This window comes from Mesoplodon mirus (genome assembly GCF_964341445.2).
Source record: "Mesoplodon mirus genome assembly, chromosome: 12".
Lineage (NCBI taxonomy): Eukaryota > Metazoa > Chordata > Mammalia > Artiodactyla > Ziphiidae > Mesoplodon > Mesoplodon mirus.
In genome coordinates, this window is record NC_138988.1 from 85,853,383 (window position 1) to 85,869,506 (window position 16,124).

Below are 16,124 nucleotides of genomic sequence, written 5' to 3' on the forward strand. Positions count from 1 at the left end.
CCCAGGAGCGATCGTCCCAGGGCTAATGCCACGTTAACCCAGAGGTCGCTAGTCCACGCCATTCAGGTTCAATTGTTGACCACTGAAGGGCCGTTGCCAACTGCTGGCCAGGACGGTAACTCACTTTTGCCCTCGCCGGAGGCTCTACCCCGAGGGGAACACATTATAACATGGCCCTGGGACTGGCAGGTAAGTCTCTGTGGTTTGGGTTTGTTGCCTCGTGGGGAAGAGGATTAGAAAGGGACTTAAGAGGTTTCACCTGTCTCCTACCCAGCCCCACCTAAGAGGACTAAGGTAATTAATCCGGGCCCCCTACTGGAGGAGGGCACCATGACACTAACCCTGCAGTCTGTTCTATGGCCTCTCCAGTATTCGGCCCTGGCTGTGGGGACTGAGGGTAGACAGGCCGTGGGGTCCTGCAGGCCAGGACAGAAACCACGGGCAGGGGTGGTGGTATCTCAGAATGCTGTTACTGCTTGTATTTTGCTCAATGGTCATCATCTTCCCTGTATTGTACCTGTTAAACACTTTACATTTCACCCCTAGTCTGAGCAGAGGGAATCTGTTCACAGACTGGGCGACAACAGTGGCCTCACTGTGAAATGAGTCTGATGGCTGGGTCTACAGGGAGATGCCGTCATGGTCCTCCTCTGGCCCCTCCATGACCCGATAAGCACCTGACTCCATAAGTTTGCCCACCTCTTGGCCTCCTGATATTCTTTATCTGCTGATGTCTGTATTGCATTTGTGGTAGCTGGTTGCAGTTCACCTCTGTATACCTGACACCCCATACCCCTCACTCCTCAAAGTCTGAGGGGACAATGCGGAAGGTGGGGGGGGCAAGATTGTAAGGGTCATGCGGGGTGTATAGGGGTGGGGTGTATAGGGGTGGAGTATATGGAGGCTGCTCAAGATGGCTCTTCTCTTGCTCTCTGCCCATCCCCTGCTCAACCAGTGCCTGCTTCACCTACACCCTACTCACATGACTGACCTTCCTACATACTTGCCCCGGCCCCAGCTAATGATTGTTCTAGCTTTAAATCAGGACATCTCCATCATAATAAGTTAACAAAGGGGCTGTGAGGGGCATGCCCCTTTGCTGGTTTTCCTGGTAACTGATGAACCAACCTGACATCAATTCCCCACATGAACATGCTTTCCCCTTGCCCCTTAGGCCAGAATGGCTCCACCTGCTAGTTTATTAAAGGGAAACATCTGCCCTCGTGATGGCTGTTAACCTGAGGGGCTGGGAGGAAAGTGCCCCCACTCCTGGTTTCCCTTGGTAGCTGATGAGCCAATGTGATGTCAAATCCCCTATAAATGGTAGCCTCCCCCTCCCCGCCCCCACCGCATCGAAGACTGCTGTCACGTCCTGCCTGCCTTTCGCCCCACATGGTGCCACTCCAGGACCTTGCTTCAAACATGTAAGATTCCCTATCCATTACTCCATGGATGTCTCTGTCACTGACTCCAGGCTTTTTCCTCGGTCTCGAGGATGGGCAAGTACAGGGCCTGCAGGCCTGAGGGGTGCAGCCCAGCCAGTGTCTTCCAAATGTCCTATTCCACTTCATCATATTAGTTTCCAAGCAGAACTACCTTGTGCACTATGTCTTCAAGAAGTTTGGGTAAAATTGCTCCTTTAGTTTTTACCTGCAAACCCCTCGGAACCCTCTTCCCTCAAAGTCTGAGGGGCTGAACCACACTCACTTTTTCTCTCCCAGTAATTGCCTCTCTTTATTTCCTATGCAATTTTTACTGAATCAGCAATATTGAAATTGTGTGCCTGCCTTCATCATCCCTTTGGGTCAGGTTTTTTCCCAATTTTCCTCATTCCCAGGGGGTTTTTAGTCACTTATGAAGAGTTTCCCATCGGATTCCTCCATAAACCAAGCATATTTGGATTTTACTGATTATTATCAATAAAAACAGCTTAGGTTCATCCTGAGACAATCTCTACCTTACCTGTATGTGTGCTTTAAAAAAAAAATCAATGTAGAGGTTCTTTCCCATCAAAAATTAAGAAGTCTTTCAATTAGTAACTGCAGTACACATTCTCAGTTCCCTTTGCCAGAACTACATACCAATTTGCAGTGAGCTTTCATTCCCAACACCTGGCACCTATTTGCCTTATTGGGTTATAGGAGCCTGTTTTTCCTGCTGGCATGAATGTGCCTGGGAATTTATGTCCTCCTGGGAACGGGAGGCCAATAATTCATCCCCACAGAGATATAAATACTCCAGCTCCCTTGCTCCTACTGGGGACATCGCTGAGGCAAAACCTACACTGTCTCCCAAACTCCTAAGAATTGATCTGGACCTTACTCGATATCCCTTCTAGATCTTCTCTGCTCTGCCAGTTTTTCCTGGGAATGTGTCCTAACAGATCATTTTCACAGGAATCCTTATTTCAGGATCTGGTTCTTGAGAATTTGATCTAAGACAGTTGTTTCTGCAAGGGAACCTAGGATGCAGACTCTCAGGATAGACTTCTGGAGTTAAATCACTCACAGGCCAGATGGCACAAGGACCCTCTTGATGTTAGTAAGGACAGTGGTAATAATCCTGGCCTACTGTAGCAGTATGATTACTAAGACCCTCTCCTGTGGAACACTGGGATGGGGAATGGGATACTGGTGAAAGGACATGCACTGGCTTGGTTAATACTTCTAGTGTTGAGAGCTATGGGGAAATAGCAATTATAACAACTTCCAAGTTGGCTCTTTGATGGTCAGTACCACTGAGGGACTCAAGCAGGAGGATTACATCAGAGCATGATATGAAAGTCAGAAAATCTCCCTGGCAGCATTTAAAAATACCACGATCTCCAATAGCCAGAAGGAAGACCTGTTCTGAAGATCAGACTCAGGATTTGATGGTCAGACTAGCAGAAACACAAAGAAGACTGGATTTAAAGGCACAAAAATTATCTTATACTAAAGACAAGTTTGGGTAAACCTGAAACTTATCCTGCAGGAGTTGCTATACCTGGTGCTGGCAGATAACAGCCTCTTTGTCTGAAGACCACATAGAAAACACAGTTGATACAGATGCCTTGCAAGAAAAAGCTTACTTGGTCAGTTTCTGTTATAGTTTCCTCTAATATCTGACAAATAATAAACCTAATGCTAGACAAATAACTAGGTCAGGTCTTAGTATGTCCTAACTGTTATAGTACTGGTCCCACTAAGGGAGGGAAGGGATTTTTCACCAATAAAGTGTCAGGAATAAGGAGAGTGTCTGGAATATGGGACCAGGGTTTGGGGGCAGAATGTAAGACTGGATAAGGGAGACTTTGTCAATACGAGGATACAATGCTGTGACTCAGGACTTAATGTTATATAAGCCTAAATGGGATGCCTGAAATGGTCCACTCGTGGAAAATTAGTAACTCAAAAGCAATACTGCATGCCAGGTGGAATGGCAGAGAGTAATGCCATTTTAAATGATTTATAGGATGCTAGGATGATGGCCTCTATCATATGCCCATTCAACTCACCATTTTGTGGCCCCAGCAAAAATGGATTGTAACAGAAGGTGAAGGATTACCATAGACTTAATACAATGGTAGTCTTAACTGTGTGTGTTGTGCCAGATGACATATTTTTAATAGAACAACTTTATTTTCAGCATGTATAGAAGCCCTAGTTCCCAGAAGAGAGGAATGCTTCCAGGAACGGGCTTAGTAAGGTTTCCAATAAGCCTAAAACTGAATACTGACTTGTCATGTTGGGATCCTCTTGCTGGTAGACCGAGAGTGAAAGAAAGAAGTCGTGGGCTTCCCTGGTGGTGCAGTGGTTGGGAGTCCGCCTGCCGATGCAGGGGACACGGGTTCGTGCCCCAGTCTGGGAAGACCCCACATGCCGCGGAGAGGCTGGGCCCGTGACCCATGGCCTCTGGGCCTGCACGTCCGGAGCCTGTGCTCTGCAACGGGAGAGGCCACAACAGCGAGAGGCCTGCATACCACAAAAAAAAAAAAAAAAAAGAAAGAAAGAAAGAAAGAGAAGTTGCCATACTGGCCAGGAGTATTTAACCCTGATCATTATGAGACGGTTGGTTGTTACCACATAATAGGGACAGGGACAAGTATGTCCAGAGCTCAGGGAATCCCACGTCCATTTTAACTATGAAAAGGTAATTACAGCACCTACATCAAAGTTATGGCATCAAGCCTTCAGAGATGAATTATTGGGTTACCCCACTCTGCAGGCAACCCAAAGCAGCAAAAGTGCTGGCCAAAGAGGAGATCTGTAATGGGTAGATGAAGAAAGATCATGAATATCAGTTAAGTCCCTGGGACTGATTACAGCAGCAGGGGTGTAAATGTTTCATTAATCTTTTCTTCCTGAAGAATCAGCGCTATGAACTTAATGTGAAGAGAGAATGGAACTGAAGAGTGTGAAGGATAACAGAAGCTGTTGGTGCCCTGCCCTTATCTCCTGGGGTCCTTTATATTTTGGAGCACACCAATTCCCCTTGTGTCTTCACTGGCAACAGCCAGCACACCCATCACTTGGTTTGAGGGCTGTCCTTGGGCTGCTGGAACCTACTTGATCTGTGCTCACTGAAAGGTAAAATTGTCTGGGGAGTCAGGACCTCCCAGAGGCAGCCCTTAGCCAGGGATTAATGGGTGCTGGCATATACATACTCCAACTCCTTTAGCTTTGGTTAGGAAAACTCTGAGGTATGGTCAAGGCTGTGCCCACTGCTCCCTCGCAGAATGAACCCAAAATTGCCTTCCTCCAGATTTAGCTTGTTACCGCACACTTGTTGGCTCTCCTTTCTTTTTCTGCCCACTTCCCTCCTTCCCTGCTGTTTTCATTGTTTTTCTGAAAATACTGCCTATTAAATCACTTTTACAGGAATCTTAATGTCAAGGTCTGCTTCTAGGAGAGGCAACAAATTTATTTTGGTAATAATATTAGTGTTATTTTGATGTTAATATGGGTATATTATAATAAAGCAAGAAAAGTAAATATATTAACTAAGACGTTCAACATAAGGGGAAAATGCAAGAGTATAAAATTAATGAACTTTAAAAGAAATCACTCTAACGTTCCATTTGAATTGGAAATATTAGAATTTATGATTTTTCTCTTAAAAACTGTTTCCAAATTCTTCCACTGAAAAGGCCTAGACGCAATGAACACCCCAGTGCCCAGTGTGTGGTCTCCAAAAGTTATTTCTTTCTGAAAGGAACCAGCACTCCTTAAAGTCCAGGTCTGGGAAGAGAAAATGTTTGGGGACCCTAGAATATAATTTGTGCTAGAAAATAAGGAAGCTAACCAAGATCATTAGGGTCATGCCATAATGACGTAGAAGCCAGCTTGAAGGGACTCTTGCTGGCCAAAGAGGAGACAATCTGAGAATCAAAATAGAGTAAGGACTGTGATGGATTGAAACACATCAAATTCCATGAGGTCATAATTTTACTTGGTCATCTCTGCTAAGGCACTAAATTATTATTCTGGAATTTTATAAAGTATTTATCCTGACTTTCCTATTAAATCTGTATTTAAGGGTAACCAAATATTTGATTAGGTATATTTCCTGTTTTGTAGAAAATTCCAGCTCATAAATGAAGGCATGATAGAATTACAAAATCACCATTTTGCAACTTCTAATGAAATAACAGTTCTAGGTAACATTAACAACATCTAAAATCACAGGTGAAAGGTTAAGTACTTTATTAGTGGATAAGTCAGAGAATATCTGAACCCCCTGATCAGCCTTACTAAAAGTGAGACAACCTGCTATGGTGAAAACATCCAGCACCCCTACAAAGTATTCTTGTCCTGAATCTAACCAAGTCTCTCTATATACTTAGTAGTTCCCGGGATGTAAGGGGATAAAGAAATATATCAAATGACACAGGAAGCAATTAGCCAAATCAATTGAGTCATTCTGCAAATGACCCTTGTATTATTGTTGTTTTAAATAACAGCAAGTAGAAAATAGGGGGAGGAATTGTTATGAAATTAAAGAGAGCCGAGAGCCATAACAATTAAGTGTCATATGTGGATCTTGTTTGGATCTTCATTTAAATAAATCAAGTATAAATGGATAACCTTGAAGCAATTAGGAAAATTTTCATAATGACTGGATATTAGATGATATTAAGGAGTTATTGTTTATTTATTAGATGTGCTAATGGCATATTACATTTTCAAAAGTCCCAATGAACTATGTAGTCATGCTGTACTTTTTGCAGGAGAAATGACATGATATAATACAGAAAACAACCTTTGGGTATATGGAAACTCGAATGGCCAATTATTGAAAATTGTGGAAACTGGTTAAGGGGTACATGGTTATATTAGACTGGTCTACTTTTTTTTTTAATTTGAAACTTTCCATAATAAAACGTTAAACTTAAAAACTTAATAAGGAAAACACAGAATCCAGTTGTAGAATCCAGAAGTAATTTCAAAGGGTATGACAGAGCAGTGTAAAGCTTTGGGGCCAGCAAATAGAATGATGGTTCCCTTCTGGGTAATCAGTACCTAGAACTGGGGATATTGACACCAGATAGGAAGGTTGTTTGCTTAAAACATGGACATTAAACAGCTGCTGACCTGGGACTTTCAATCAATAAAAGGGCCCCTTCCTAGAAAATGTCAGAAATTGCCAGCCTTCATGTCAGACGGGACAAACAGCACAAACATCCTGGAATAGCCAGATGAAAATCAGCAGAACCTAGACTTCAGAAAAAGAAAAAAAAAAATCCAGCTGTATATGACAAGACATCAAAGTCTCTTGGGCAAATGGGTTAAGGTTTTCAACATTTTAAAAAACTTTTTATTAGAGTATAGTTGATTTACAATGTTGTGTTATTTTCAGGTGTACAACAAAGTGAATCAGTTATACATATACATATATCCACTTTTTTTAGATTCTTTTCCCATACAGTTCATTAGAGTATTGAGTAGAGTTCCCCGTGCTATACAGTAGGTCCTTATTAGATATCTATGTTATATATAGTAGCGAGTATATGTCAATCCCAATCTCCCAATTTATCCCTTGCCCCCTTACCCCCTGGTAACCATAAATTTGTTTTCTACATCTGTGACTCTACTTCTGTTTCAACATTTCTTTAGAGAGAAAATAACTTGTTTAATTTATAGAGCATCTTCTATGTGCCAAACATTTATTGGGCACTTTAAAAGCACAATAAAAAAATTTTTAAATGCTTAAATATGTAAGAAACTATAGTGCAAAATTTTTTATTTAAGGGTTTAGATGTCCCTATCTGCTCAGTAGTTTGCCTTCAAAGAGTTCCAAGGTAAAATGCTCCCAAGTACTGCTATGGATAGGAGGCTGAATCAGCAGAACTTACAGTCAATGCAGGAGAAGCCACAAGGGAATTCATACTCTTCAGAGGACACACCTCAATAAAATGTACCTCATTCTGAGTAGCTTGAATATCAAACAGATGTGACCTTTGGAAGAGATGATGAAAGGAGTGTGGGGGGAGGAGGGATGAGGCGGAAGGAGAGGAAGGGAAGAGGAAAAGAGAGGAGAGGCAGAAGGGAAAGGAGGGAAGAAGGAAGGATGGAAAGGAGGGAGGGAAGAGGGGGAAAAAGCCAATAGGTCATTTATAAGGCATTTAGAAAGCCATAGCATGCCTGTCAAAATAGTACTGTACACACAGAGCCATCCTCAATAGAAAAATCCTGGAAACTCTATGGGGCAGGCAGGTTCTACTTCCTGGTAGGGACAGAGACTGGTGGTGTCTGTCATGGTCATGAAATTACTGGCAGATTTCTAGGAGGTTTCTGGTCCACTGGATGACTTTAAGACTTGCACTCCTCCCCTGAAGATTCAAGGCAAGAATGTAAGTGAAGTTAAAAATTAAGTTTTCAAACTTTGACCTAGGGAGATCAAAAGATATGAAGAATTTAAATGGCTGAAATTAGCATATCCAGTAATTCAGTATTTTTAAAAGTTGAGAGGAAAGTCTTCACAGGGGAAGAAGGAATCGCTTTTCTGTCCTGAATCAGGTTCGTGACTATATGCTTATCTGCTATTCATTAAATGAAATTTACAATTAATTAATTCCCCAGAAGGATTAATCAGGAGGGCTCCTTTGTTAGAGATCTGATCAAAGGTATTTAGCAATCTGGGGAAATCTGGGGGGAAAATATGTATTTTTGCAAGTTTTTCACAAGGGAAAGAAAAAAAATTCGTAGGGATGAATGTGAGCTGGACAGTTACGTGGATAGACAAGGAAAGAGAAGAGTGTATTGTGGTGGATGGTGCTTGTGTATTTGTGAGTGGTGTGTATGTGGTGGAGAGTACATGTGTGTTCATGATTGTATGTGATGGTGGTGGTGGTGGTGTGTGTGTGTGTGTGTACTGAAAAGAACAGCAGCCAGACATTCCAATGTGTAATAATGGTAGTTGACAAACTGCTCATTTAAATACACTTTGCAAATCCAATCTTAGGAATTTTAAGTGTCTTTTGAGCATCTGCTGTCATATATGCTGATATGGTCAAAACTCTTTGTTTGATTCACCCACTTTTCTGAGCTTCCTACCAACAAAGGCAGACCTGGCAGCAGGAGTCCTTTTGTCCAAGGTAGTAGGGAGAATGATTTGCCTCTCCTTATAAGGGTGCTATTAAAAAGCAGATCTTTAACTCTATGAAGATATAAGAAAAATAAAGGAATTTATTTTACCTTTAATTCCTTTTCTGACATCTTTCCTTTCTATTTGTACATCCAAGTTTCTGACCTTTAGCAATTTCCTTCTGTCTGAAAAACTTTTCATATTCCCTGCAGGGTAGGTTTCCTGGCAATAAATTCCCTCAGGTTTTTTGTGTTTCATAGTCTTTATTTCTCTTTCACTTTTTTTTAAATTCATTCACATTCTTGCATGTAGCTCAAGTTTCTTTTCTTTTTTTTTTTAACATCTTTATTGGAGTATAATTGCTTTACAGTGTTGTGTTAGTTTCTGCTGTATGACAAAGTGAATCAGCTATACATATACATACATCCCCATATCCCCTCCCTCTTATGTCTCCCTCCCAACCACCTCCCTATCCCACTCCTCTAGGTGGTCCCAAAGCACCGAGCTGATCTTCCTTTTTTCAGAACTTTTTTTTTTTTTTTTAGATTCCATATATATGTGTTAGCATACGGTATTTGTTTTTCTCTTTCTGACTTACTTCACTCTGTATGACAGACTCTAGGTCCATCCACCTCACTACAAATAATTCAATTTCATTTCTTTTTATGGCTGAGTAATATTCCATTGTATATATGTGCCACATCTTCTTTATCCATCCATCTGTTGATGGACACTTAGGTTGCTTCCATGTCCTGGCTATTGTAAATAGTGCTGCAATGAACATTTTGATACGTGACTCTTTTTGAATTATGGTTTTCTCAGGGTTTATGCCCAGTATTGGGATTGCTAGGTCATATGGTAGTTCTTTTTTTAGTTTTTTAAGGAACCTCCATAATGTTCTCCATAGTGGCTGTATCAGTTTACATTCCCACCAACAGTGCAACAGGGTTCCCTTTTCTCTGTAGTCTCTCCAGCATTTATTGTTTGTAGATTTTCTGATGATGGCCATTCTGACCAGTGTGAGGTGATACCTCACTGCAGTTTTGATTTGCATTTCTCTAATGATTAGTGATATTGAGCATCCTTTCATGTGATTGTTGGCAATCTGTATATCTTCTTTGGAGAAACGTCTATTTAGGTCTTCTGTCCATTTTTGTTTTTTTTTTTTTCTTTTTTTTTTTTTTTTTTTAAATTTTATTTTATTTTATTTTTTTGCTTTATAACAAATTTAATCAGTTATACATATACATATGTTTCCATATCCCCTCCCTTTTGCGTCTCCCTCCCACCCTCCCTATCCCACCCCTCCAGGCTGTCACAAAGTACCGAGCTGATCTCCCTGTGCTATGCGGCTGCTTCCCACTAGCTATCTACCTCACGTTTGGTAGTGTATATATGTCCATGCCGCTCTTTCACTTTGTCACAGCTTACCCTTCCCCCTCCCCATATCCTCAAGTCCATTCTCTAGTAGGTCTGTGTCTTTATTCCTGTCTTACCCCTATGTTCTTCATGACATTTTTTTTTTCTTAAATTCCATATATATGTGTTAGCATACAGTATTTGTTTTTCTCTTTCTGACTTACTTCACTCTGTATGACAGACTCTAGGTCCATCCACCTCACTACAAATAATTCAATTTCATTTCTTTTTATGGCTGAGTAATATTCCATTGTATATATGTGCCACATCTTCTTTATCCATCCATCTGTTGATGGACACTTAGGTTGCTTCCATGTCCTGGCTATTGTAAATAGTGCTGCAATGAACATTTTGATACGTGACTCTTTTTGAATTATGGTTTTCTCAGGGTTTATGCCCAGTATTGGGATTGCTAGGTCATATGGTAGTTCTTTTTTTAGTTTTTTAAGGAACCTCCATAATGTTCTCCATAGTGGCTGTATCAGTTTACATTCCCACCAACAGTGCAACAGGGTTCCCTTTTCTCTGTAGTCTCTCCAGCATTTATTGTTTGTAGATTTTCTGATGATGGCCATTCTGACCAGTGTGAGGTGATACCTCACTGCAGTTTTGATTTGCATTTCTCTAATGATTAGTGATGTTGAGCATCCTTTCATGTGATTGTTGGCAATCTGTATATCTTCTTTGGAGAAACGTCTATTTAGGTCTTCTGTCCATTTTTGGATTGCATTGTTTGTTTTTTTGATATTGAGCTGCATGTGCTGCTTGTAAATTTTGGAGATTAATCCTTTGTCAGTTGCTTAATTTGCAAATATTTTCTCCCATTCTGAGGGTTGTCTTTTGTCTTGTTTATAGTTTCCTTTGCTGTGCAAAAGCTTTTAAGTTTCATGAGGTCCCATTTGTTTATTTTTGTTTTTATTTCCATTCCTCTAGGAGGTGGGTCAAAAAAGATCTTACTGTGATTTGTCATAGAGTGTTTTGCCTATGTTTTCCTCTAAGAGTTTTATAGTATCTGGCCTTATATCTAGGTCTTTAATCCATTTTGAGTTTATTTTTGTGTATGGTGTTAGGGAGTGTTCTAATTTCATTCTTTTACATGTGGCTGCCCAGTTTTCCCAGCACCACTTATTGAAGAGGCTGTCTTTTCTCCACTGTATATTCTTGCCTCCTTTATCAAAGATAAGGTGACCGTATGTGCATGGGTTTATCTCTGGGCTTTCTATCCTGTTCCATTGATCTATATTTCTGTTTCTGTGCCAGTACCATACTGTCTTGATTACTGTAGCTTTGTAGTATAGTCTCAAGTCTGGGAGCCTGATTCCTCGAGCTCCGTTTTTCTTTCTCAAGATTGCTTTGGCTATTCAGGGTCTTTTGTGTTTCCATACAAATTGTGAAATTTTTTGTTCTAGTTCTGTGAAAAATGCCATTGGTAGTTTGATAGGGATTGCATTGAATCTGTAGATTGCTTTGGGTAGTATAGTCATTTTCACAATGTTGATTCTTCCAATCCAAGAACATGGTATATCTCTCCATCTGTTTGTATCATCTTTAATTTCTTTCATCAGCATCTTATAGTTTTCTGCATACAGGTCTTTTGTCTCCCTAGGTAGGTTTATTCCTAGGTATTTTATTCTTTTTGTTGCAATAGTAAATGGGAGTGTTTTCTTAATTTCACTTTCAGATTTTTCATCATTAGTGTATAGGAATGCAAGAGATTTCTGTGCATTCATTTTGTATCCTGCTACTTTACCAAATTCACTGATTAGCTCTAGTAGTTTTCTGGTAGCATCTTTAGGATTCTCTATGGATAGTATCATGTCATCTGCAAACAGTGACAGTTTTACTTCTTTTTCACTTTGAGGGATATCTTCACTGGATTTAGAATTATAGTTTGGTAGGATCTGTTTGTTTTCTATATTTTTCAGGTTTTCTGTATATTTAGTAATCAACAAATATATCATAAAAATGAAATGTGAAAGCAAGAACGTGATAGAGTTGAAAGGGTACGGTATGACAAAGCAAATTTCCCTTGGATTAATGTTTTAAATCAGAGAGGAGTGCTAGATGGATTTTGCGCAGTTCCTCCCTGAGTTATGCTGACATCAGTGTGTTTTGCACTTGCAGTGGATAGAGAACAAACCCTTCAGCAAGAAGAGAAGCAACCAGAACACCCTTATGTAAATGGATAACCAGGTTCCTCCCAGGAAAGGTAGAAATTATTCTCTGTTCTGTCACATAGGTTTTCTCCTTCTCAAATATGACACCATAGGTTCCATGTGAGAGGCCTTTGTCCATAAAAGTATGTATGGGGTCTTAGAAATGTTCAGGAAAGGAGGTGAAAGAAAAAGAAAAGAAAAAATAGAATCCTGCTATGGTTTTCCATTAGAAAAACCCTAAATAAAAGAATCCTTGTACCTATATTGTTCACACTTTGTTATTTTGATTCTTATACAGTTGTCAGTTTATCACTTGGTGCAGAATATCAGAAAGAGGTGCACTATTTTGGTTTTATCTCAAGGAGAAAGAGACAGATCCATGGATGCAAGTGAGGCGGGATGAATGTTCTTGAGTCACGGCACCCTTGCATATCAACAGGTGGATATTTACAGAATATTTTTTTAGACTAACTGTTTATCTCAAGCAGGGCAGGGGAAAAACAATAAGGAATTACTACTATCAGATTAGTGTTAGGTTCATGTCATGGGGGACAGAATTCTAGAGGAGAGGGTGGGCAACAGATTGCATATTCTTTCAATTTATATAAATGTTAGTGGGCTATTAAATTTTATATTTCTTGTATCAATTTTGATATTTTTATATTGTTCCTTTGAATTTGAATCTATATTCAAATTTATACATGAACATATAAAAGATATAAACATAAGATATAAGCATATATACATATATGTATAGAATTGATTTCTGCCTTTATGCTTAACATTTCCTCCCTTTTAGGTTCTTTGGGTTTGTCCCTTTGTTCATTTTCCAAGTCTTTGAGTTCTCTCTTCTTTTCTGATAAATATGTTTAGGAGTGTACAATTTGCTCTAACTTTCCATGAGTTTGACATATAGTATCTTACCATTTTTCAGTCCCAAGCACTTTAGAACACCCCTTGTGATTTTTTTTTGATTTATTTTTTTTTACATCTTTATTGGAGTATAATTGCTTTACAATGGTTTGATTTTTAAATTTTTTATTGAAGTATAGTTGATTTACAATGTGCTGATTTCTGCTGATTTTTGCTGATTTCACAGCAAAGTGACTCAGTTATACACATATGTATATTACACATAAATATACATATACACATATATATACTTTTCTAATTTCGTATGATTTCTTTAATTCAAGACTTATTTAGAAGTAAAGCATGCTCTTCCTGGAGCAACATAGAGGAAAACAAAACACAAAAGGGCACCCCTAAGTGACCATGACAAGCCCTCCTCCATACATGGTGAGGATTAGGTTGTTTAGAAAGCTTTGGAGCAAGTCATCTTGGTGTATGCATGTACATGCGTCGTTTGAGATGTTTTTCAGTTGACCCAAGACCAGTGAGTTTAAAATGAAAGGAAGGGCTCAGTAATGATTAAATTTCTGAGGCGTTCTTTTCTTTCTTCTGCTGAGTTCCAAGGTTCAAACAGGGCAAAAATTTTTGCCTGTCTCCCTGGAAAGTTAGGAGGCAGTGTATTTACCCTTCACTGCCTCAGTAAGTCTTTGGCATCTAAACGTTTAGGGAAGGGGTCTCTTACTAGACCTTCCCACTGCCAGGGCTTAGGTGTCTGACTCCTGTTGTCCCCATTCCCTGGGAATCCAGGAAAACCCCTGAGATAAAATGTCTTCAGGGTAAAATCTGCCTTAACGATCAGTTTATGCCCTGAAGACTGTCTTCACAAAATCTTTGGCCTGAATATTTCATCTTTCCTGCCAGATCATCCACACTTTCAAGGAAATGTTCTTTTAAATATATTTTATCTAATATTCTTATCTGTTTACAAAGGGAATCAGTCCAGAAAACTTATTTTCCGGGCACTAATGTTTCTCTTTTCACTTAATATACCTAAATAGTATCCCACATTTGTACCTAAAGAGCTTCCTCATCATTTTTTTAGAGTTGCATATGAATTTGGTATGAATATATTATAATTTATTTAACTAATTATTGATTTATCTAATTTGTTTAAAATCTTTTACTGTTGTTTCAAACAATTCTTCAAAAATGGATAATGATATAAAACTCAGTTCAGTGAGATTACTGAAAAAATATTTATGCAACTAAATAAAATAGCCTCAAATATATAAAAGCAAAATTAACAGTACGTTAAAAAGATACAAAAATCCTAATAAAATATTAGCAAAACAAATTGAAGAATTTATAAAAACATTTTTAAAAATCATGAATACTAAGTCCAGCTTAACCTAGGAAAGGAAGAATAGTTTTATATTAGGAAGTAGATAACTGTCATTCAACACAAATTAATTTAAAGAGGAAAACTGTATGATGATCTCAATAGATATACAAAAATATCTTTATGAAATTAACATTCATTCCCAATGAACACTATTAGGTAACTAGGAATATGTGATGGACAGAACTCTAAGATGACCCCTTTGCACTCTTGGGTGGAACCAAAGTGCAAAGGACAAAGCAGAGAGCTCAGAGGACAGAGCCAAGAGCCGCAGGGATTAACCCCAGGCCTTGAGAAAGATCCAGCATTTGTCTAGCTGAACTTCAAAACTCTTATGGATCAATGACTCCTTTTTACTCTCCATTTTTACCCTTTGGAACTAGAATGTCTGTATCAGTTATTCTGTGCCTGTCCCACCACTGTACAATGGAAGTTTTGGGGGCATGTAACTTGTGTCCTTAGTTTCACAAGTCCACAGATAGATACTGCACCGAGGGTGGTTTACTTTTAGAAGCCTCATCCACACCTGTTTTAGATGATCTGGATCATGAGATTTTGGAAATTTGAGCTAATGAGATTTTGATGAGGTTTTGGACTTGATGCTATAATGAGATGAGACCTTTAGGAATCTTGGGAATGGGGTGAGTATGTTTTGCATACGGGATGAACATGGATCTTCCAGGACCAGATGGTGAACTGAAGTAGGCAGAATTCTAAGCCTGCCCACAAGATCCTGGCCCCTGGTATACATACACCTTCCTCCAGTTTTTTAAGCAAACACTAACCTAGGTGCTGCTTGAAGGGATTTTGCACATCTAATCATGGTCCCTAATCAGCTGATCTTAAAATAGGGAAATTATCCAGGTAGGACTGATCTAATCATGAGAGCTCTTTAAATCTGTGTCTAGAGGTCAGAGAGCAGTTAGAGAGGTTCAAAGCATGAGAGGGATTAAACATAAGAGAGATTCTACCTTGCTGGCTTTGGGGATGGAGGGGGTCATGTGAGAAGGAATGTGCACAGCCTCTTAAAACTAGCAGCTCTTAGCTGACAGCCAGCAGAAAAATGGCAACTTTTGTACTACAACCATGGAAAACTGAATTCTTCCAATAGTCTGAATGAGCTTGGAAATAGATCCTTCCTTAGAACCCATCTTGGCTGATCCCTTGCTTTTAGCCTTTGAGACCAGGAGTGGAATATCCAACCACATCATGCTAAAACTTCTGACCTACAGAACTATGAGCTAATAAATATGTGTTGTTTTAAGCCATTAAGTTTGTGAAATTTTTTTGCACAGGAATAGAAAATGAATACACTTCATAAAGCATATCTACAACAGAAACTTCAACAAACATTATCCAAAATGTAGAAACATTAGAATCACTCTGTGTAAATCAGGAGCAATGGCATAAAACCAGGATGCTTGATGCAATCAATAATACACTGGTGCTTCTGATCCAGTGAGACCATGAAATTAAAGACAGGAGGATAGGAAAAGAAGAAATAAAATTGTCATTATTTGTACACACCCTACATAGAAGACCTCCTTAAATTAGCAGATGAACTTTTAGAAACAATACTAACTTTGGCTAGCTAGCTGGATATAATGTCAATATTTAAAAGTCAAATTTATTTCTTTATACCAACCACAGACAATTTAAAAACATAATCTCCATTGGTTTGTAACAATGTAGGTTCACTCCTCTTTTCTTTCAGGCTGGCCAACAAATGTGCT

The 16,124-nt window shown here is 39.4% G+C and overlaps 1 protein-coding gene across 14 annotated transcripts in view; it reads left to right on the forward strand.

Moving 5' to 3' along the window:
* SLC17A1 (solute carrier family 17 member 1) overlaps nt 1-16,124 on the forward strand; it is a 228,744-nt gene that overhangs the window by 6,771 nt on the left and 205,849 nt on the right. For 8 of the 14 annotated variants that reach the window (XR_014295463.1, XR_014295464.1, XR_014295465.1 and 5 more), the window contains exons 1-2: nt 7,579-7,997; nt 12,109-12,193. Coding sequence is in view for 4 of the 14 variants with exons in the window: in XM_082637880.1 (XP_082494006.1) it covers nt 12,166-12,193 (28 nt within the window). In the remaining 10 variants the exon portion in view is untranslated. Of the gene's footprint in view, nt 1-124; nt 190-7,578; nt 7,998-12,108; nt 12,194-16,124 lie in introns of those variants that run through there. The other 6 variants (XR_014295461.1, XR_014295462.1, XR_014295467.1 and 3 more) reach the window with 5 other exon arrangements.